This window comes from Bacillus rossius, chromosome 8 (assembly GCF_032445375.1).
Source record: "Bacillus rossius redtenbacheri isolate Brsri chromosome 8, Brsri_v3, whole genome shotgun sequence".
NCBI classification, from domain to species: Eukaryota; Metazoa; Arthropoda; class Insecta; order Phasmatodea; family Bacillidae; genus Bacillus; species Bacillus rossius.
In genome coordinates, this window is record NC_086336.1 from 48,209,903 (window position 1) to 48,234,393 (window position 24,491).

The window sequence follows — 24,491 nt, forward strand, 5'->3', positions numbered from 1 at the left end:
TAGCATAGCCAGGATTTGTGTATGGGAGGGGTTAAGAAGCATGGTTCCTCCCCCCCCCCCCCCCCCCCCTATTAAAGCGGGGGGTCTGGGGATCCTTCCCCGGAAAAATTTGGATTTTAAGGTGTAAAATAGTGCCATTTGAGCAGTTTTCGGTACTTAACTTTAAATATTGTAATGGTAAAAATATTATTAATTTTTTAATAAAAAATTGTTTGAGTGATGAAGTAAGAAATAATTAAAGATATTTTAATCAATCCAAGTGCCTTGTCCACGTCCACTCAAAATCATAAATCATGCTCGAAGCTCGACAATACACAAAAAAAAAAAAAAAAAAAAATGGTTGGGTTTCGGCAGAACTGGCCTATTCCTGGAAACAATTAGCTTTTGCTTGAAGAGTTATCCAGTCACCACCCGCTTATAATTACCGCGCTGGTTAAATACAATAGGTGTAAGATATTTGAAAGCTTGGGACCCGTCACGGCGTCACAACCTTATAGCTTCTGCTCGTGACAGGGGTAGGGGAAGGGAAGGAGAATCGGTAGGGCTCGCTTACTCTTCCCCTCCAGTGCAGTGGCCGGTGATAGCAGTAAGACACCCAGGCTTTTAGCTAACCTGCTTTCAGATAAGAAAAAAATAATGGCTAGGGGGGCGGGGGGTTAGAACCCCTAACCCCCCCTCCCCCTGGCTACGCCCCTGAATATATCTATATTAATTTATTAGGGTCTGTTTTAGACATAGCTTAATTTTCAATGAAATACACATATTCTACAACAAATTATAGTTTTATGACAACTCTGTAAACCAGTAGACTTGATTTACATAATTCTGGACAATAATGTAGGTATTCATTTTCAATAAAATTATTTTCAGATGGAGGTGTATAATTCGAGTATCCCGGATGAAAGTGAAGATGAGCGCCTCGAAGGCAGTGATGATGATCCTGATTGGTTGCCAGAATCTTCTGATCGTCGGAAGAAGAGGACATTAGCTGTTCAAAGCTCAGAAGGGTCAGGTAAAGAAATCAATATTTTTTTCTAAAACACCATAATAGGATTCTTTGAACATTGTTGGAATACTGTGATCAACATTGTACACTTCCAATACCAGTTTTCTTTTGTAGATATTTGCAATTTTTAGATTTTAGAAGAATTTTGCAATAGGAATTTTTATGTGATACAGTGCAGCATATGAATGGTGTTCATCTACAATATTACTAATGATTACAATATTTTGAATGAAAAGAATGTAATAACATGACAAATAATATAACTTAGTTTAGAAAAGGTTTTAATATCTTGGGGTCAACATAGCACCATTTCTCAAAGAATACTCTGCTTACCATAACCCTAAATATATATTCGGAACTATACAATTATGAACTTTTCACTTTTATTTCAGTGTGTAATGCCGGCCTAGCTTATGTTTTCTTTTTGTTTTTTAGATGAATCCAGTGACGAGGAAAGCTGTGGTCCACAGTCTAGACAAAACTGCTCAAGATATCTGAGCACTCAATGGCATGATATCAACAAGAATGATAGTGAGAAACATCAGCCTGTATGGTGCTGCAACCCGGAAGACCTACAACCTTTGCAGTCTCCCATTGATTACTTTCAGCAGTTTTTTACAGGTGAGCTTCTGGAAAATATAGTTGATCAGTCTAACCTGTACAGTATACAAAGGGATCCTAACAAGTCCCTCAGCACAAATGTGAAAGAGCTTGAACAATTTATTGGTATTTGTGTTTACATGTCTATATTTGGTCTGCCAAGATCACGCATGTATTGGGCATCAAATACATATGTTGAGAAAATTCAAAATGTAATGTCTAGAAACCGTTGGGACCAAATAAAAAATTCAATTCATTTCAATGACAACTCTTGCATGACAGAAAGGGATGATGGAAAGAAAGACAAGTTATTCAAAGTACGGCCATTGATTGATTCTTTGAAAAATAAGTTCAATGAAATACCCCTAAATGACCAACAGTTGTGTGTTGATGAACAAATTATACCCTTCAAAGGAAAAAGTGGACTAAAACAATACAATCCTAAAAAACCTCATAAATGGGGTTACAAACTTTTTGACCTTTGTGACTCCCATGGAATCATGCATGACTTTGAGATTTACTCAGGGCAGATCATGCCTGTGCCAAACCTCCCTGATCTAGGTGCAAGCTCAAACATGGTTTTGAGGTAGACTCAAATCATTCCAGAACATAAGAATTTCCTTGTGTACTTTGACAATTGGTTCGCCTCACCAAGACTTTTTGTTGCACTGGCCAAGAAAGGAATAGGAGCTCTTGGGACTGAAAGATTTAATAGATTTTGTGGTCTCACTTTCTCTGCAGACAGTGAAATGAAGAAGAAAGGCAGAGGGACTTTTGAAGAAAAGGAGACAACTGTTGATGGAATAGATGTCAGAGCTGTAAATTGGTTTGACAATCGAGCAGTCACCATCGTTTCAACATTTGAGTCGGCAGAACCAGTGAGAACTGTAAAAAGATACGACAGCAAATCGCACAGAGATAGATATTCCTTATCCAAGAATTGTTCAAACATATAATAAGTTCATGGGAGGTGTAGACCTTTTGGATTCGTTGATTCCTTACTATCGAATCAAGATTAGATCAAAAAAATACTATCTACGATTTTTCTTTCATTTTGTGGATTTTGTACCGAGAGGATGGGAAAGGGCATGGGATCGGCAAGAAAAGCATGATGGACTTGCTTGCATTCAAGGCGGATATTGCAGAATCGCTATGCAAAAAAGGGAAAGAGATGAAAAAAGAGACAGATCATCTCCTCGGACTGATGTAGAGAAGAGTTATGAAGCAAAGAAAAAACGTGGACCAGCGGCACCTATTCCCAGCTTTGACACCAGAAGGGACAACGTCGCACATTGGCCATCATTTTCAGAAAGAAGACAGAGGTGCAAATATCCTTCATGTAAAATGTTTTCTAGTGTGGTGTGCACAAAATGTTCAGTAAATTTGTGTTTATCACAATTACGAAACTGCTTCACAGAGTTTCATTTGTAAACATGAGTGGTGAACTATTTTGCTCATAAGATTTTTTACATTTGCAATTTTTTTATGTAAACTGTATAAAACCTTTTTGTGACAAATTGTAATATTTCATAAAAACCATTCCTGCAATTTTGCTCTTGGTAAGGATAAAAATAAATTATCTGTATATGTAAATAATATTATACCATAAGTGCTCAATGTATAAAATATAATACATACCTGGATTTTATAATTATAACGATGTAAAAATTACCAAAAAATTTGAAGTTACCCTTTGATTAGCTAATAAAGAATATATGCATTAAAAAAATTCTTATGCAATTTTAATACTTTTGGGCAGTAAGGGGTTAATTAGTCTCGCAAAAGATAACCGTAGTATAGGTTTGGCAATGAAATCATGAAATAGTGTTGTACGTATTACTCTCTGCAATAAAGGCTTCAATTTGTTACAAAGCCTAGATTTATGAATGAGTTTAATTTATTATCTGAGACAAACATTAACACTGCTCTAGATGTTCCCAAACATGCTCTTCAACTCAAATGACAGATGCTTGTCCACCACACAAACCAAATATGTAAACACTTTTTTAAAGAAATTAATACAATTTTACAAAAATTTGGTACTTACAAGAATATTGAACTAAAAATTATAATGAAATGCAAGCACATGTTTTGATCAGCAGTCTAAATAATATATTGTTTCTAAATAATCAATTGTTGTTTGAACCAAAAATAAAAATTACATTACCCAAAAATTTGGGATAAAATACTGAGGTGTGTTAACTCACATTGTGCCAGTACTGCAAGCCAAACCTATTTTAATACGTTGAAGGCAATGCTAATTACCTAATAAATAGGTAGTAAATAATAATACTATATTACAGCCACAAAATAATTGTGACTACAAATTTAAAACTCCAAACAGGAGATAAACCAGTAGGCCTACTGAATAATAATAAGTCATAATCACAGAATAAAATGTAGTTTAAATAATTTTAGCTGACTTAATTCAACAATAATTTGTCACATTTAAATTGTTTCTATGAAAACTATAAAATTTAAAGATATAATTAAAAGAGGATTCAAATACCACATACACACTTGTTTTATAAAAGGCATTTATCCATACATGAAGACATGTACCCATTTATGTGTTTCAGTCTTAAAAATATACCAACTAAATTGTTCAATATAAATTTATAAAGCAGTGACAGCATATCTGTCTAATGCCTGCTAATCTAATCAAGTCTCTTTCACTTTGCACTGTTTATGGCACATAAAATTACTTAATTCTAAAATAAACTAGAAGCAACAAGTAACAGACCCACTTTATCTAACAAACAAATCACATCGCTACCATGGAACCTCCCTTAAAGACTAGATGGCAGCATCCCACCATTTCCTTTGCGTATCTGATCAACCTGCTCGGGCGTCAGAGGGATCTTGCTCCCGTTGGACATGACCAAGGCGTACCGAAAACTACCGGTGGTGTGGTCGACGTCGCCAACAATCGGCAGCGAGCCCGGCGTGGAACTCCCGTTGTCCTGTTGAAACAGCCGAGCCGTCTGCCTGGGAGACGAGGCTGCGGGCGAGGCTCTGCCCCGGCCGGCGACACTCTGGCCTCTGATGGGGGTTCTCTGACGTGCCGCGTAGCTGCCTCTGCCACGCGTCACTGGCCGGGGAGAGTACTGTCCTTGGGGTGAGTTCCACTGCGCTGCACTCGGCGAGAACGTTGCCGGGGCTCCCGCCCTCTGGGAGTTCGTGAAGGAAGGAGACACACCCCTTGGGGAATTCGTGAAGGAAGCAGACATACCCCTTGGGGAATTATAATAAGCTGGGGTCTCAGTCCTGGGGGAATTCGAAAATGTAGGGGGCAAGGTGTTCCTAGGAGTTGTAGGATATGCAGCAGGCTGCTTTTTAGGGGTACTCAGGAATGACGAAAAAATATCTGTTCCTCTTCCTGACCCCTGCTGTTGTGTTGGTGTGTTAGGTGAGCTCTGTAGAAAAGTTGAAGAATTTGGGGAACGAGTTGGAGTGCTGTTTCTTGCATTAAATGTTCTGACTGGCAGAGTTTGTGTTGGTGGTGTAGTGACCATATTTTGGTACTGATGCTGCATCGTGATTGGCAGCCTCTGATTGACCTCTTTCGGGGCTTCACCTGATATGGCCACATTGAGTCGCTTATCCAAAGCTTTCTTAAGCGTGCTCAGAGGATGAATGTTTTTAGGTGGAGTAACTTCGTTCTTCAAGATGTGTTCAGGGACGAAAGATATCCTCCCTGGAGTGATTGGCGTGGCTGGTTTTGGCACGGCTGCTTTTGGTTCAACTTTGATGTCTTCAACCAACTCCACATCACTGTCACTGCTATCAGAATCAAGACAAATCACTTCTGACGAAATGACAGGGCTGGGACCACCCACTCGATGCAGTACAGTCTGTCTGACCGGTGCTTCTGCACCAGAATTGTGTGTCATTGGCATGGCCAATGAAGTCTGTGGTGAGGATATGGCCATCGAAACCTGCGACGAGGGTGCCGCCATCATGGAAACCTGCGACGTGGGTGCAGCCATTGAATCCTGAGATGTGGGTACACCCATCGAAATCTGCGAAACCATCATAGGTGCCTGCACCTGTGATGCAGGGGACACCCCAACACAATTTGAGGACGAAAACGGCATGGAAGCGACGATGGGCGTAACGATCACAGACGAAGCCCCCGCGAGGGCATTTATCTGCTGGGGCTGGTACACAAACAGAGGCATGGAGTTGAGTTGGAAGTCTACGTTTTGCGTCGGGGCAGACAGGACGCTGTCGTCGGCTACTGGCTCGGTCTCTTGCTTCACTGTTGCCCCTGGCTCTTCCTTGATCTCTTGCTTGACTCCCAGGTCTGTCCTCACTTGCACACATCCAGCTACTTGACCAGCAGGTTCTGTGGACGGCAGTGCGTCTTCCTCCTTTTTCACACTCAGGACCTGTTCACACACATTTTCATCACCAGTTCTATGTAATGCTGAATCTTGGACAGGAGGAACTGAAACATCTGAGTTTTCATTGCAGAATAGCTTTCTTGACGCATTTTTACGAACAGGGCCTGCTTTACTATTAGAAGTATTTGCAATCTTTTTGGCTCCAGACTTTTTGGGCTTAGGAGTGACTACAGAGCCATCGGGAAGTACTGCATCTGGTAGACTCAACTTGCGTTTTCGCCCACGTGGTTTGGGGTTGGTAACTTTCTTTTTTTTCCCCGGCATTTCCCACACATCATCATCATCGTCATCTCCCTCCTCCTCTCCCTCAGCTTCTTCTTCGTAGTCATCAATGTCACTGACCAGGAGATCCAATTGCAAGTCGTCATTTAGAACGCCCTGCATTTGAGCGTTAGCAAAGTCTACTTTGCGCCTGGCACGACGTGAGTACCTCTCTCGCCCTGGAACAGATTAAAAAAAACTCAAAATAACCACAAATACCAATTCCACAAAAATAATTCCATTTATGTATACAGACCCATGAAGTAAGTTGTAAGAATGCAACAAATTATATATGAAATTTTTTTAAAATTATTTACTCCATATTCATGCTTAAGTAAAAACTAAAAACAGTCTATGTCTCAAAAGTACAAGGTATTAAGAAAATCGAACTTGTAATAATATCTAGTTGGAATATTATGAATGAAAAACCCTAGTTAATACTCAATTCTCACTACATATCACTTTAATCTTGCTATGATGGCTTATTCAATTTTTGTTGATTTCAGAAGTTTACGAAAAAATATTTTAAAAATGTAACTTTAGAAGTTGAAATCTATGCATTGCCAAGATGTAAAAACACAGAAAATGAACTTATACTGTGACCATGATGAAATTAGTCAAACAGTAAGTGTATATACTTGCCTGACATTAACAATAGCTAGTGACAAGATAATATGATGAATTACAATAAAACCAAAATAACACTGAAATGCAAGTACATGTATATACACCATTTAGCACCGAAATGTAAGTAATAATATGAAATCAAACAGCAATTTGAAAAACTTAGCTCAAATTACAAAAGTTTTGTACCAAAATATATAAAGTAAATTGACTGAAAAAAATTAATGTTATTGTGTTTGATCTTGCAGCTCTTATTAGTAAAACATTTTTAACATTAATGATGTTGGCACATTTTAAAAAAACACAAAAAATTTACAGATTTATTTTTATTTTCTCAGTAGTTATGTTCTAAATATGCTTATTACTAAGAATTTTATTGTATAACTGCATCATGTGCCAGTCAAAATGAGATAATTATGGTGAAAAAGTATTAAGAAATATAATTTCATATATGTTGAGAATTTTAAGAAAGAAGACAATATACAAAAATTAAAAACAATAACCCAGATATCCTGTTTTAAAAATGAAACTGACCTAAAAATTAAACCATATATCTTAATAAATGATATTTATAATCCCAAAATATGTGGGGGGGGGGGGGGGGGAATGGAGCGTAAAGCAGCAGGCATTGCAAGTTTCAAATATCTCCAAGACCTGCTGAAAACACAGAAGGAAAAAATTTGCATTTTAGGCTCAGCCTTTGCCAATTTGCCAAGTTTGAGATTTTGGTTGTTATATGGAGTTTTGTTTTAAATACTAATTACAAAATTTACACAATGAAATTATTCGGAAACTGGTACAGGGCACCAGAGACATTCATAATAAAATGACAAGTAAATGAAAAAAAAAATCAACATAGCATGTGAGTGACTACTTTGAGGAGGAAAAAATGATACCAAAAGACACCCGCCACCTTTGATTTAACAGTTCCTAGGCTACAAAAATTTTGTATTGTTTTATCACTGGAATTTTTCGTAAGAAAAGTCAGCATAAAATACCAGAAACACCCAAACACCACAAATTTCAGACATTCCATTTGAGTATGATTGTGTGTTAACACAAAAAAAAAGTAATAGTTAAAATATAAACTAAATAATTGTCATAACCTATAAAGTTAAATCCAATACTGAGCCATTAAATAAAAAAATGGGTGTGTGTACTTAGGTACGCGTGTGAGAAGTTATACTTCTTTGGCATCATTAAAAAATAGTTTTTAATTGCATGCAAATAATTCTTCATGGTAGCATTATTCTCCATGGTAGCGTTAAACATTTAACGCAACCTTGTTGGAAGTCGCATTAGAAGTACATATAACTTCAAAAATGGCAGATATTACATAGCAATTATCTGGAGACAAAATTTGCAACAAATAATATGCAAAGTTTATATAGTGGAACATCCATAGACCATAGACAATGTCCTTAAACAAAACTAAGGACATGAAAACGCAATATATCAACATTGGGAATGATACCAATTCTTTTAAATAAATAAATGATAACATTTTACTGTTTTCCAGGCGTGTGTGAATATCAGTTTTTAATGAATTCAAATACAAATATAAAAATATTTTCAAATGTGAATACCAAATTTGAATTTTAAGAGTGGAGATAATATTTCTTTCAAACTTTGTCATCATATCTGTGGTAACTACACTTACATGTTTTGCTAGATATATAAGAATAGATATGTAACCTTTTTGTTACCACGTTGGACAACAGATTTATGGGACTACTTTCATTACTATTATATGAAATGGCATATAAGTTCATGTATCTCAATAGTAACTGTTCCACAGCTCTGTTTATTCATCGGGTAGTAACTGTATCTATCACAGAACAAACATTCACCTAAATAAATCCCGGAATTTCTTCAATTCCGCTAATGAATTTATTTATCTTATGAGCGCCAATTTCCAAATAAGAAACTCAAATTATTTTAAATGTCATGAAAATACCTGTGTTCCCACATTTATAACAATACAGTAAAATAAGAAATGAGTTTCTTAATTATGTGCCCGGCCATATCCAAAAAAAAATTATAAGTTGTATGTCTGCAGTTTTACAAGACAATTTTATAAAGATTGATTTTTAGGTCCGAACAAATGCACCACACTTGGGGCCAAGTCTGCTGCAAGTAACCAGGATACCAGGTGGGGCCAAACCTGGTTTGTAGGGAAATGTGACAGATTTGACTGTGAGCCAGTCAATTTACTCGCCCATTCATTACAACATATCATCTTACTAATGTCCTTTGTCTCAAACTACCCCCAATGATTACAGGGGAAACATCCCTAAGTCATTATTCATTCATTCACGATAATCACAGGTGCTACAAGACTGCGTTGTTACAAGTGGGACACGTAAGTTGGGAAATATGGGAACTCACCGTCTAACTCTTCTGATTTGTGCTCAGGAATTTCTTCATGGTGATTTTCTTTCACGGCACTGTCAAGTTGTGATATGGAGTTCTGGATCTTGTCATCCACTTTTTCATCAACCACATCATGCTGATCAGAACTAAGAGTCCAAATGGCATCACTGGGGTCCACAAAATCATCGGGTCTGTATGAAGGAACAAAATGTTTATTTAAGTACTACAATGTTACTACTCAATGAACACTGACAAAAAAAATTCAAAACCTTGTACTATTCAAACAATGGATACCAAAATTGAATCCTCAATTTATTAATACTCTCAATCAGGGGCAAAAATCTGTAGTATTCCCAGGGGGGCCCCAGGATTAAGTTTATCATTCTTATTATTCCCGTTTCACTGTTACGATTTTGCAAGTGCAATAGAGCCCCCTCCGAATTTTGACATCCCCCCCTCCAGACCAAGCCCATGCCCTCAATATTGAGAACTCAAAGAATCAAAACATGCATTTTAATTTACTTGCTCACTTAACATTAATTATGAAAAAGAAAAATTGAGATCTACATAACCAACTGTAACAATTTCTGGAGAATCACTAACTGCAATTGTTGATTATCAAATTCAATGGAATTGGGGAAGAACAGCAATCATTCAAATTTTTAACAGAGTTTGTTCTAAAACATGTCTAAAGTGAATGTCTTTAACATGCTATTCTATGGTTTGGAACATTCTAAAATCTGACACCAATCGGGCCGCTCACATTTGGATTTATTTCTGTTAAGAGATTCCAGCCGTTGACCTTGGCCGCCCATTCGCATTACTGCTCTGCCAGCATTTTTATTTCGCTTAGAGTTCATCGACACTGTCAGTTTTCATTTAATTACAGTATTTTTGTTACATTCATTTTCACATTAGGTATTAAAACTAAAACTACATGTTTAAAGTTAAAACTACACTGATGCTCGATTATCAGATAAAGTTGTTAATCCAGCACGGCCGAGGTTCGAACGTGCGGGATTAAAGACCTCCCACATTATCATCATTATCATCAGACACGCTGGACCCACCATTCAGATGACTCTGGTTCCAATCCCTTACTAGCATCCTGATTTAGATTTTCACATGGATTTCCCGTAATCACTCCAAACAGTTGCTGGGATTGTTTCTTCACTATAAACCACGGTCAATTCCTTTCCCAACAGCCCATTTTGTGTAGTTGTATATTACGACCACTACTGACCTCACTTTTGACATTGTTAAACTCAGGATGTCCACAAAAATCTGTTAGTTCCCATAACCAAAATTAAAAATTTCTTGGACTAATTTTATCTAAAATAACTCCCCTATTTAAAATTTTCTGAAGGAAATAGTAAATAGAATTCAGCCACCACCATCCCCATAATAGCTGGCCTAGTTCAAACAGAACCTTCAATAAGCACTTTATAATGTGTATGACTATGTACTGAAACATCAACATAAAAAAAATCCTTTGACAGTCTGTGATGGCAGACTGCAGCATGACCTTTCCCCCACAAATTACGATCACTGGAGAATTTCCATTACTGTTCCAGGATTTAAAATTAATTCCCTGACTTTCTTTGACCAATTCCTATTTCCCTGATTTTCCCTGACACTCCACAATGTGGGCACCATGTAAAACACAAGTATAAAACAAAAATAAACAACAAATAAATAATAACTTGGCACTAAAACATCAGAGGTTATATTGTACTGCTACAAATAACTTACTTGTACCCTCGTACAAAAATTGTGTTCACAAATTTACTACTAAAATATACTGTACCTAGTCTGATATTCCTGCCACTCCTTGTACATTTTCTCGCGAGCCCTCTTCATACATGCAATGAACTCAGCTTCAAATTCCTTGAGGTTACTCGCTAAAATTTGAAGTTCTTGCACCAATTCTGCCTCACATTTTGGGAGCTTTTTTTTAGGAGTCTGCAAAAAAATTTTCTATTAAGTTTATAGTTAAATTAACCACTATTTATAAATACACACTATAGTAGTGATTTTTTTTTCATTAACACTTGTTAGAACTGGGCTGATACTGATTTCCAATCAATCAGCCAATATTGTGCGATGGAATCGCGCTCGCCGATATCCGCATCTCAATTAATTGGCGCGTAAGAAATACAGCACTGGTGTTGAACCATTTTGTGCCTTCTTTGTCTGCTTTCTGTCATTCTTTATTACTCTGGGAGAAGGTGAGACAATAGGCAGTCTTGGAACCACTTCTCTTCCCCTCCCCCTTTTCCCTGCACAAAACACTTCTTTTGAAACCTTATTACTGCACTACCTAACAAAGAACAACGGAAAATAACACTATTTTTTATACCCATGGTAAAGGGGAAAGCTCTACTTTTTTTGTCTGTTCCTAAAATAGTGCGGGGTCCTTGAGGAATGTAAAAACGCCACTTCAAAACATGAGCAATGGCTGCAGCTATGTTGTCATGGAATGTTACAGCTGAAAGTAATGTTTGGGAAATGTTGCATCATAAAAACGTGTGGATAGACAAGTGAAGATTGTGTCCGGTGCCAGTTCACAGGTGTTTACAGAGCTGAGAGAAAGAAGGGGGAATCATCAATACTACTAGATGGCCACTCACTAACCCTGGCTCATATATTTTTAGTTTCCCCTCCTACAGCCATTGCATCACTTATCGGATGTGAAAGGCGGCATTCAAAGTATAACGGCACAGTTCATTGTAGAGATATTTTAATTATATAAATTATACCTACTCATGATGTTATATTTCTTCCAAACCAACATAGGCTAGTTGAAGAAGCACATATTTAATCTGGGGCATTATGCAGGGGGGGGGGGGGAGGGGGAATATAACCCAAATCCCCCCTCCCAAAAACATCCTACCAAATCTATTATTCACACAAAAAATGGAAGAAAAAAAAATTGATTTGGAAAGCAAACATGGGGTTCCATAACTTGTCTTTTTCCCCCACCATACCAAATGAAGTTCTGCATCTGCATTCAACCACACATTTGTAAACTTAATTCAAAATGAAAACTTACCATTATACTATGCATTAAATGCAAAACATTTCAGTGAGCTAGTTCATATAATTATGCTGTTTATAAAACAATTTTCAATTAAATTTTGTTCCAATTTTGTGTTAATTATTTTCTGCAATCACCATTACCAAATTAATCTGTTCAGAGTTTGGTTTTCATGGTTCAAGTTATTTCCAAAAAACAAAAAAAAAAAAGCATGAAGGGAGGAAACCAACATGCTTCATATTTTTTTTTTGAAAGGATGATAGATATCCGTTATTGGCCAGATTGGCAGCAACCGATCAGTATCAGCATGATCGGCCAATTCCCTGATTGGCCCAGCTCTAAAACTTATATAACCTTTGATAGCTTGTTCAGTATCGCTATCTAGCAATAAATAAAAATTTTGGATCCTAAACTAATTTTTTTTAACTACTAGTAACAACCAGGATTAAGGCACTTTCTTTTTGAAGGCTTTTCCTTACAATTATGATTTTAATTTCACATAATTCTTTTACTGAAAAATAAAATTTTTTTTATTAAGATTTTCGCAAACACATTTTCATTTAATACTATACTTCCAGGCAATTTCATATACAGTAAATCCCTGTTAAGAAAAATTCAAGGTACTTAGAAACTTATAACTTATTAACAGAGAAAACTTATAAAAGAGTATTAATAAGTCAAATGCTACATTTTTTTGAACTTACTTTGTACAAACTTTTCTTAAGTGGGATTTTCTTAATAGGATTTTACTGAATTACTAGGTATGGGCTTGTAGATTCATCAGTGCTTCTACTACACCACTTCTACCTGGAAGGTAATGCAGGTAAATTGTGTAGTAAAAAAGTACAAAAATTGTTCGAAGAGGAAATATATTTAGGGAACATTATGCTAATTTTATGTCACAAAAAGTATGTATATTAAGAGTTAAGTAGTTTTGATAGCTGTTCCTTCTGTTCGAATTTCCAAAATTTCATTCAGAAATGAAGTAAAATTTAGAATTGCAATCAGTATCTAAATCGACACAGGAATCAAGGGAAATTGTGGAATCAGAATCAAAGAAACATGGAATCAACCCATTTTTAATATTACTATAATAACTTTAAAGGTGCTCAAACTTTAATCATAAACTATACATAAATAATAAATTCTGGAGTAATATTGCTCAAATACTTCTATGATTCAATACTAGGAACAAGATTAAATGGTAAATTGCGATAAAACTGAAATAACACAGCAAACCACGTCAATACAACATATAACCCCACCAAAATATAATTAAAAACACAAAATCAATCGGCAGTTGTACAGCATTTAACTCAAATTACAAAAATTTTTATCATTTACTATGGTCAATTCATTGAATGTAATTTATTTCGCACAAATTTTTATAAAAATGTATGAACTAAATGGATTGTAAAAAATTAATATTAAATTGTTTGATCTTGCATCAATTTTTAGTAACATTAATGATTTACACTAAAGATGACTTATTTTTCAAACACACAAAAATTTGCAGATATTGTATTTTTATTTTTCTGAGTAGTTTTATGCTAGCAGAGCTGCCAACCTCAAATCATACCCATCAGTAATGACAATTATATGAAAAAAGGACGCGTAAATCATGCACGATAAATATTTCCTAGGGAATTATGACAAACACAATATAAAACAAGGACAATTATATGCAAAAAAAATGAAAAATATAGGCCTATCTATATTAATATAAATCAAATTAATGAATCAAAAAAAAAACTATTTGAACAATACAATCATTTGAATATGTAAGAAATGTCAATAATTTTACTGGAAATTTTGAATCTTCAATTCAAAGTATTCAAAGTTAAACTTTTGAACAACTTGTATTTTTATTTGCTTTTTTATCCTGGTTGGATAAGAACTGTCTTGTAAACAAACAACAGAGGAGAAACAAAAGAAATTGTAAACAACAACTCTGCGTTGGTTACTTTCGTTTCTTCAGATGTAGCGAAAAAACGACGATAGAGATTTATTGCTCGTCATGGCTATAAAATGTTCCGCATGTTTATTTGCTTCAATTTGCCGTCTACAGTCATCCCTTCCAAAACGTGCAATCGAAAAGTCACACGTGCATACATTATAAAACGCATGGCGTTCCGAAACATTTGAATAGGACACGCATGGCCATTCTTTTGAATAGTTAGGTCGAAAGTTCTGAAGAATAGCGTTCTTTTTTTTCCCCCAGACACACATTGTTCTGTCACACGCTTCATTTCTACACCCGGCACTGAAAAAGAACACTATCGAAAAACATAAATTTTCATGTCTGTAGACACGACAAAAACACTTTAATGGAAAAAAATGGCTTTCAAGAAATAAATTAAAACACAGGTTAGCCAAAGTACCGTACAAAAATTATCGTGATGTAAGTAGCCAACAAACGAAAAGTCCAAGAATATGTACTAGTTGTATCGTACAACGAACGTAATACTATCCCATTAATATCTCAAAACACGAGTATTAATCTACTTATTTTGACAGTACATGCACACACTTACTAGTTCCGTTATTTGCGCAACCACGTGATGTATTCGAACTGCGTTCACGAAACACGCACACAAGAAATGGAATTTTTTCCATTACCATGCAGCACAAAGCCTGGTTTCCGTAATAAACGAGCGATGTTCCGTAATTCCGTAATTTGGTGGTAAATCCGTAATAATTACGGAAAATTCGTAATGGTTGGCAGCTCTGTGCTAGACATGCTTATTACTAATGATGTTATTGTATAAGTGTATCATGTGTCAGTCAAAATCTATTTCGGTAGAACAAGTATTAAGAAATACATATATTACCTAAATATTTGCTGTATAATACACTTTTTTATGAAAAAAGTAAATTCATAAAAATAAAAACAATAATGCAGAAATATCCTGTTTCAAAAATGGAATTGACCTAAAAATAAGTCCATAAAATCTTATTTTCATTCACTACATACAATAGTCACTAATGAGAGCAAGACTGTAACAAAATTTAGAACTGCATAGGTTCTGGATAACTTCTACAGCATATGTAAATTAAACAACTTATTAATTAAACTACATGTCACAAAAGCAAAGCACGAGCATGCTGTAGAAACTATTTTGAATTACCAATTGAAAAAAAAAACTTTTTAACTTTTACTCTAGTTAGAACAGAAATTTTTTGTAAGTAAAATCAACCCTAATTAATATTTTTTTAAATTAATACAAAAACTGTTTTTAAAGCAGATCTCCAACTATACAATAGTATTTCCACAAAGATAAAAATAACTATGTGCAAATTAAATTGTGGTACAAAATGCAAAGAAAGAAACAAATCTTTAACAGACCTTAGCATTGCAGAGGTTTTGGTCGGATGTCTCCCCGCTTAACCTAGAGATAAGTTCATTCAGGGCTTGGTAGGAATCCACGACGACTTCAAACCCAGAGTTCTCTGGGCTGAGCCAGTGTGGGTCGTAGATATGCCCGTGCTCCTTGACGTAATCGAACCTCGCCTGTATGAGGCTGGACCCGGCACGAGACTGCTCGTTGCTGGAGTCGTCACACGGCCTGGTGTCGCTGGAGTCACAGCTCAGGCCGCTGTCCGATTCCGAGCTTTTCACGCGTTCCTTCCTTCTCTTCCTGCTACCTCTCTTGTCAGAACAAGTGTCCGCAGCGGTGCAGTCTTTTGTTGCATCTGTCTAGATAACAAAGGAAAAAAAAAAATTCACAGCCTAAATAACACGCACCCTGAATCAAATATTATCTTGCTCTCAAACAAAACAGTACATATATGCTGAGAAATTTCAGAATCAAAAACATGATATATTAAAAAGGACATCCAGGACATTAAAGATGGTGAGGGATGATGAGAGTGGAGTATTGATGGAAAGTATCAGTGGGGGGGAAACTGAATAACCCTGGGAAATCCCAGTAGCTTATGTCAATGTCCACCATACTTCACCATACTTCCCACTTGCAAAAAATCTGGATTTGATCCCGTCGGTAATCAAACCCTGATGTCTTGATGGGAGTTGAGTGATCTGACTACACAATCACTGTGGCATCACGGAATTAAAAACTAATCTTCTATGGTTCAAGTACTGCATTTACTTGAATATAAGATCATATTTATTAAAACACTTTTGTTTTTTTCTTTTGAAGCTTAAATTTCTTGATAAAAATTGTTTACAAGTATATAATGCACTTCAATTTAAAACACATTTACTTTCAATACGAAAATTTTATGGTGTATTTATCCATAGGCGTGCGCAGGACTTCAGTATTGGTGGTGCCAGATTACACAACAGCCCTGTTATTCACGGACCCCGAGCCTAAAGTGGGGGGTCCGGGGGTCTTCCCCCGGAAAAATTATGATTTGAAAGCGCAAAATGGTGCTATTTAAGGTGTTTCCGAACAAAAACATTAAATACACAGATGTAAAAATTTTAACATTTTTTAAGACAAATTATGGCTTTGAACGTTATAATCACCAGGAAAACTACTAAACTATTTACAGTTTTAAGCTTTGTTGAGCCATAAAGTAAATTGCACAAATTGTTTGCACGGAATTCATGCTAGTGGCTTTGAAAAACCGTACATACATGTTTTCTGAAGACGCCAAATAAATGCTAGAAAAAACATTCTCAAATGTTAAGTTTTAATATCAACAAATCAAGGGAGTTTTTGTAACATACCTTAAATATGTAAAATATTAAAATAATAAAAATACACAAATAAGAGTGGGCAAAAGTTTTAACTTTTGGAATACAACAAAAATATTTTGTCGGCTACTGCATATAAGTCTTCGAGTAAGCCTATCCTTTTAACTAACTAAACTCTCTCTCTTTTTTTTAAATAAACCCTGGCGGACGGCGGCTATTATTCCGTGCGCCTGCCGAGTGGAGTGAACAGTGGACACCGAGAGCGCATTCTATGTAATTCGAGGAGAACTAGGAGAAGTATTTACATTTCAGAAGTTTCGTAGCCGCGGCCCGCGTGTACAACACAAGTAATTGCAACTGGCTTGATTCCGTGTGTATAGTTGGTTCGATTGATAATTGATATATTGATAGTGTTATGAGCACATATCTGTAACTCGACACGATTGGAAAACATTTTTTTTTGTGGAAATAATACGGATTTTTGTAAGTATGTATTATTTTGCTTGTAAAAAATAAAATAACGTTAACCCTAATGGTGGTGCCAAGGCACCTGTGGCACCTACCGTGCGCACGCCTATGTATTTATCCTTCCCAGCAGATTTTATGTACAGGCTGTACTGCTCAATGTTTAATATATTTAGCTGCATCAGCCTAAAGCAAGGAGAGATTGTTTTTCTTCAAAGTGATTAAGTACTAGGATTGAGTCCTTCAGGGGGGCTTAATGAGGCACGGGTTCGCTGCCAGAGCATGCACGATGTGGACAGCTGGTAAATGACAAGTTGATACAATTTCCAATGCAAGGACATTTATTGTGCCCAAAGAGCACATACAACAGGATCTGGCCCCCTTGCCACACTGACAGCTGCATAATATTTAATATAATATATTTAATACATTATATATTATATTTAATTAGAAACTTTATTCACGTAGCACTGGCAGGATGAAATCAAACACGGTATACCTCAGGGTATTTATTAACCGTTTCTCAGATAAGAAAATAAAAATTGTATAGTTACCAAAAAAAATTACGTTTTACTGATTGATGATACATAGGGACCCCAGAAAATGGTAAATAAAATTGGCTCATTTCGGTGTAAAAAAATGACAAAAGCGGTGCAAAAAATCGGTGTAAAAATAAGCAAGCGGTGCTAAAAATCGGTGTAAAAATTTGGTGAGATACATTAAATTAAAATTGAAATTGGCAAACGAGGATTGTTTTGCTTCAATTTTTTTTAAATTCTAATATTAAACATAAAATGCACTCAGTTGGCAAACACTAAAAAGTTCTTAGTATTTCTAGTTTTCTTCTTGGTCTTGTCTCCTTTACAGCAACCCTGTGTTCCCCTAGCCTGTTCTACACACAAAATAATAAAAAAATTTAAAAAATGCAATAAAAATACTGAACCACAGTACTTTGAACATATTTATTTAACCAGGTCCTCCTGTTTGGGTCATCTGCTTTTTCCAAAGGTATGTTTGCCCCCACCATCATTTCAACAAAGTCAATTATAAATTGTTGTTTGTTTACAACTATGTTTTTATAAGTTTGCAAAGCAGCTCCTATAGACGTCTGTTTTGCAGTACCAGTAGTCGACGTTGATGCCGCACATATTTTTTTTTATGAGTTGCGTTAGAAACTTGTTTTAGGCATGTGTATCGACGCATCCAGTCCACACGAATGTTGCAAAACTTACACATTATTATCTTATCCTTAACATCAAATATATAAAATCCTTCCTGCTTCATCTCTCGTTCTCGATCGAAAACCGTAACTATTTTCGGCATCTTAACACAAAAATAAGCACTACTAACTAGATGCTTGGAAATTAATACCGAGTAACCGAGACGTCATAAAAAAAAACACTACTGCAAGCTGCACCGTAAAAACATTATGCCGTAGTTGCACGCACACGAAAAAATATTGTGTTCGGCCAGAATTAAACTATTATGTAAGCGTAAATATTGTGTTCGCTTCTGTGCGCTAGAATTTTGAGAACTAATACCAACTACACGAAAATTGTGTTCGTAACGCTGCTACATAGCGGCAACGTAAATATACACGTTTGCCGCCATGTTGGAACTACAATCGATTTCGTTACGCGATATCAATACAATCGATAGTAAGATTATTTACAGTATCCGACCAATGTAAACATTCTTGGTAACGGAAATTACGTGGATTTCGCGCAAAGTTTCGTGTTTTGTGAAAAAATAGCAGATTTCGTGAAAACGGTGAAATAGTGCCCAATTTCGCGGTATTTCGTGTATTTCGCGGTTCACCATTTTCTGGGGTCCCTAATGATACAGTAACAATAATATATACATTCTACTCAGCTAGCAAGAGAAATCCCACAGCACACAAAGTAACACAGCATGAACTGATTCTTGCAATGGGAGAGAATGATTTCAAAAACTATTTTGAACTAGGGTACATCCAAAATATGGAAACCATCTCACCTGGCACGCCGCCTGTGATGCTAACTGCTCCCGGTACATTTCATCCCTCTCAATAAGGGACATACAGTTGGGCGCCTGGCGGTAGACTCGCAGGTCATCCCCGCACAACTCGGGGAGGTGGTCGTACCGGAAATCACTGCGATCCCTACCCAAGTTATGTTTGAAGGCGTCGCGGTTTTCTGGCGTGCTTATCTTACTATGCAACGTCAATTGATTGTGCTGTAAGAGGAAGAAACCAAAACATTCAAAGTTCTACTTCTATGTAGTGATAATTTTTTAATTACTTCACTGTATAATTTATAAACAACTTCTTCATATGGTTTATTAATTTGGGAAACAAATTTAATACAAACATTAGGGACTAAAAATCATTTCACCTAAAAATTATCAGGATTCAAAAAAAAAAAAAGAAAACAAATTTTTTTAATACATATTGCTAAGGTTATGTGAATACTTCTATTCCAAAACTGAAACAAAAAAAATGTTAGTTAAATTCACAGCTTAGTGAAAATTGATTACAGAAAAATATTGTTCTCTTGGATTGAGGAAACATAAAATGTAATGTAACCATGCACTCGAATGCATGAAGGTCTACATTTTCGTCTTTCCTTAAAAGAAAAAATTATTCAGATACATGATATGAGAATTGGATAAAACAAACATTGTAGCTGATGCAAGTTGTGTGTGATCTTAATATTCTGAGCCTGCTAATTACATGTTAAGTTTATTTAATTTAAATATTCCAAAGTTTTTGTTGATGTGACTGAAATAAATGGTCCATGATGTAGCTTAGCATTAACTTAGTGACAAGCAGGGAAAAAAATTTAACAAAGTCAATCCCATTTTATATCCCCAATGCAAGACAAATTCGAATTCATACACAGTAAGCTTGTGAAAAATTCTTGTCTTGTATTTGGGTAAATACTGTAATTTAACATGCAGAACATTATCTATTCAATTAATTTATCAAATACTTGGGGAAAAAATACAATATTTAAATAAATAGCATTGTTATTTAAAATTCTCTTATTATTTATAATTAAGGGTCTGGTGAATTAAAAAGTAAAAATTAACACAATTTCAAGTAATGTTTGGTTATGACATGAGTTATCTGATATTTAAGAAATCATTTTATTTGAAGTCATAATTAAAGGCAAAGTTTCCTTGAATTTGAATGTATCTTGAATTTTAAGGTATTATAACAGTGTCTTAAAATCATGGTTGACTTATGACCAATAATTTACTTTCATCCCCAATATTCCTTAAATTATGAGTACTCTTAAATTAGTGGTCATCTTATAATTGAAAGTTGTTTTATAATGAATATTTATCATCTTATATTTTAAGGCATCTTAAACTCAACGGTACCTTCTAATCAAAGTCATCTCATACAACTAAATGGATATGATTCTTGATATTTAAGAATGTAAATTAATAGCTTGGGTTTTCAGTATTTGCTTCAAATAATAATCTACTAATTAACTCCCTACTAACTCACATTAACTAACACTATGTAAACAAATATCAGTATATCATCAATAAAAATTTTTGTTTCATTGACTCTTACCAAAATTAAAAATGAACATTCCTAATATTTTTTAATCAATAACATTACTGAATATTGAAACAATCCTTTATATTATTCGTGGACTGTTTCTGTTTTCTATGAAAGAAAGATTTTAAAAAAACATGGATATATGTAGTAAATACATACCAGACAATAGTCGCAAAGTGACTTCAACACCCAAACTCTTTGGTGAAAGCTTAACTCATGGAATGTACATTTTTCTAAAAGATTTGTTTCACCAAGAACTTTCCAAAACTCTGTCTCCACACCTATCATCTCGAACGTCTGAAACAAACAAGTAATATGTGAAATACTTTACAGCTAACAGAACACGACTAATGAAAACACTAGAAGACTTTAGTCTATTACACTGAAGTTAAGTCTGGTTTGACTCAGATAATAATTAAAAAGTTTAGGTGGCTTGAATTCCTTAATATATCTACACCCATGATTGCAATATTTTATTCTTTCAACTTTATTCTTAAATGGGTAAAAGTTAAGAGATGAACAAGTCTGCAGATTTTTAGGTCCAGTGAAGTTGAGCAGAGTTCAGTCACTACCTTTGAGTCAAGCCGAGTCGAGTCCAAACATGATAATTCAGGGTGGCCTCACAAAATCTCAAATGAAATTCCCTGACATTTTCAGGTTTTCCTTGACCAGAATCTAATTTTTCCTGACCCTTATTTTGCACTGTTATGCTATTCACTTTTGAAAATTAATCAGCATTATTTTTTTAAACTGCCAGTATTCAACAGACAAATGAGTAAACAAATATTGAACTTAATTTTATTCAATATAGGGTAATATAAATGTGATATTTATTTCTAGTTGTTTATTATCCATGTTCAAAACTCACCGAGAGTAAAAACATTAAAAGATTATGTAAGTAACCCAAATGAATTGTAGCAGGCAATTGAGATATCAAAATAAGATGCAGAAATTCTAAAGTAGAACCACTTTACCGCAAAAATTATAATAAATTTCCAAAATGCCTCTTTTTTTTTACTTCCTGACATGTTTTACAATTATTCTCTGAGGACACTGTGACAAGTAGTTTACCAGTGATTGGTCATTTTTAAAGAGTAAAGTTGTAAGACTGGTTGGTAAAAAAACACTTGATAATGTGGATGATTGATTGTTTAGGAATACTTTACATTTACTTTTAAATTATGATAACTATTGGTTATCTATATTCATTAAAAAAACTATAAAAAAGTAAAGATGTTTGGTTAGTTTAAGTAAGCTACATTATATTGGTAATTCCTTACCAATTTTTTAAACACTATCTCAGGATTTTTAATGTAGCTTACCTCATGTAACTGATCATTTTCACAATATCACAGTATTTTTAAAATGTAACCTAACCTCACCACTTGTATCACAATACCCTCTTAAAGAATGATTGTAATACATGTCACAAAGTAAAAAAAATGCTTTTTTTTTTTTTTTTTACAGAAAACAGGGTGGCTACCAAACTGTAAAGAATAAATTCCCTGACTTTTCCAGGACAATCATTTTTATTCCCTGACCAAGCCTAACAATCCCATCAATTTTTTTGAGCGTAAAACCTTATTTTTGCATATTAAATAACTTATTAGATAACATACACAAATATATGTCAAACCAAAATCAGACAAACAATAATAGCTTTTAGAAATTAAAATTTTTCGATTATAGTGTATGTTAAGTGATGATGAACTTGCTAATATTTAGTGAATTATATATAGGTCCTAATGAACATTCTTAAGAAATATTAGCAAACAATCTTACTTAAAAGAGTTTTTATTAGTTTTTCTGTCTAATTGTAAGGTAACAAATTAGAAGAGTAATGGGTCTTTTTTCTTAATAATATACGTAATTTAGTTGCCTGTAAATATTAACACATTTTTTGTTGATTATTTCTAAAACTTAAAAAAAAATTTGTATATTTATAAAACTGTATTTTATTCACTAAAATAAACACATTTCATAAACAATATTTCTTTAACTAGCTATAAAATAAATGATTTTATAAATTAAAATTTTTCGATTATAGTGTATGTTAAGTGAAGATTAAAAACAGAACTGTTATATACGCCAGTTTACCCAATAATGAAAATTATTGTTTTATTTACTCATTTGATGTATAATAACCCAAAAAAGGATAATAATCTAGGCGTTCACAACACTGATCATTATAAAAAATTACTACTATAACATACAAAGAAGATCGCCTGCAGTAGCGGTAGCAAAGCGAACAAACTAAGTTATCTGTGACCTGTCTTCTTTGAATTCGAGATGGGAGCGGACGAACTAAAAGAGCGACCTAGCTCGCCGAGCTGCGAACTAACGTCCTAGTTCGCCAAGGAGCTCCGAACTAAAAGGAGCGCTCCCGGTCGCGAACTATTATGCGCAAGTCTAATGATAAGCTACTCTTAATATTTACCTTTCACTTTTCTTATCCTGTATTGGAATTCATTAAAAAATGGTTTACTCCATAAAAGTAATGGGCTAAAAATTTGAATATAACTGAATAAACACTTTAACTCATTACTCACCTTTACTCTTAGCTTTCAGCAACGGCAATATTCTTCCCAAGCCCACACGTTCATATATGATCCCGCGCACATTTTTTTTTTCATCTTTGTCTTCTACTTCTATTATTTCCTTTTTATCTTCATAACAAAGCCCGACTAGCTTACTAAATAATACTGAAAACCTGTACACGCCACTATTCAAAACGTTTACACAAAGAGGACAGCAAAATAAAATAAATAGTACATCTGAAAAGTAAAACGTAGAGAAGCACTACACGACGGAACAAAAAAAAAATCACACACGTTTTCATCCCAAAACATTCGTGTACTTGTACCACAGTTGCCAATAATACGAGAAAACAAAATAAAACTATCTCGGTCATCTCGGTGTACTATGAGCTATAAAAATAGTAAGCATAGAATAATTTGGTACATGTACCATGACTATGGTAGCAATACAATGCTTGCGCGCGCGCGTGCGCGCGCAAGTCAGTTGTTATCAGCAACGCAAACACAGCAAAGAGTTTTTCATGGACCCGTGACATCAAAAATGGCTTCATTAAAATGTCAAACTTCGTATAAATTATAGTATTCATAATTTCAGTTATTAATTCGCTACATACAATTAACATAAGACTATGAATAATATTAAGCTGTAAAATTCTGCAGCAGGAACTTTAGACATGATTTAATTGTTTCCCTGACTAGTTGAAAAATTTCCTGACTTTTCCATGACTTTTCCCTGCTGGCAAAATTCCCTGACTTTTCCCGGTTTTCCCGGTTGGTCGCCACCCTGGAAAAGTGGTTCTCCTTTAGAATTACTCAAATAAGCCTCGCACTCTTGATAATTAGACCAAAAACAAAAATATTTTATTAGAATAAGCCTCACACCAAACTTAAACATAGACCTTAGAATCATATTTCAAATTTTTACTAATTTTTTTAGTTCTGGGCTCTCATAATCATTCCAAATTATAACGT

The 24,491-nt window shown here is 34.9% G+C and overlaps 2 protein-coding genes across 4 annotated transcripts in view; one reads left to right on the forward strand and one right to left on the reverse strand.

The window, feature by feature from the left end:
- The first annotated feature begins 174 nt into the window (after window positions 1-174).
- On the forward strand, window positions 175-2,278 carry LOC134534881 (piggyBac transposable element-derived protein 4-like). The gene is made up of 2 exons (XM_063373544.1): window positions 175-1,012; window positions 1,442-2,278. The coding sequence occupies exons 1-2, from the start codon at window positions 871-873 to the stop codon at window positions 2,194-2,196; spliced, it is 897 nt and encodes a 298-aa protein (XP_063229614.1). The 5' UTR covers window positions 175-870; the 3' UTR covers window positions 2,197-2,278.
- A 494-nt stretch (window positions 2,279-2,772) lies between these two features.
- LOC134534880 (uncharacterized) overlaps window positions 2,773-24,491 on the reverse strand; it is a 74,620-nt gene continuing 52,901 nt past the window's right edge. For all 3 annotated transcript variants that reach the window (XM_063373543.1, XM_063373542.1, XM_063373541.1), the window contains exons 9-14: window positions 21,142-21,279; window positions 19,428-19,646; window positions 15,654-16,004; window positions 11,078-11,232; window positions 9,286-9,461; window positions 2,773-6,452 (exon numbers count right to left, since the gene is read on the reverse strand). In XM_063373543.1, the coding sequence (XP_063229613.1) occupies window positions 4,396-6,452; window positions 9,286-9,461; window positions 11,078-11,232; window positions 15,654-16,004; window positions 19,428-19,646; window positions 21,142-21,279 (3,096 nt within the window). In that variant the 3' untranslated portion in view covers window positions 2,773-4,395. The remainder of the gene's footprint in view (window positions 6,453-9,285; window positions 9,462-11,077; window positions 11,233-15,653; window positions 16,005-19,427; window positions 19,647-21,141; window positions 21,280-24,491) is intronic.

Bases quoted from the DNA above. Each gene is read 5' to 3' on its own strand.
- LOC134534881 (XM_063373544.1), top strand. From the start codon at position 871: ATGGAGGTGTATAATTCGAGTATCCCGGATGAAAGTGAAGATGAGCGC. The intron at 1,013-1,441 runs GTAAAGAAATCA...TTTGTTTTTTAG, and splicing joins TCAAAGCTCAGAAGGGTCAG to ATGAATCCAGTGACGAGGAA.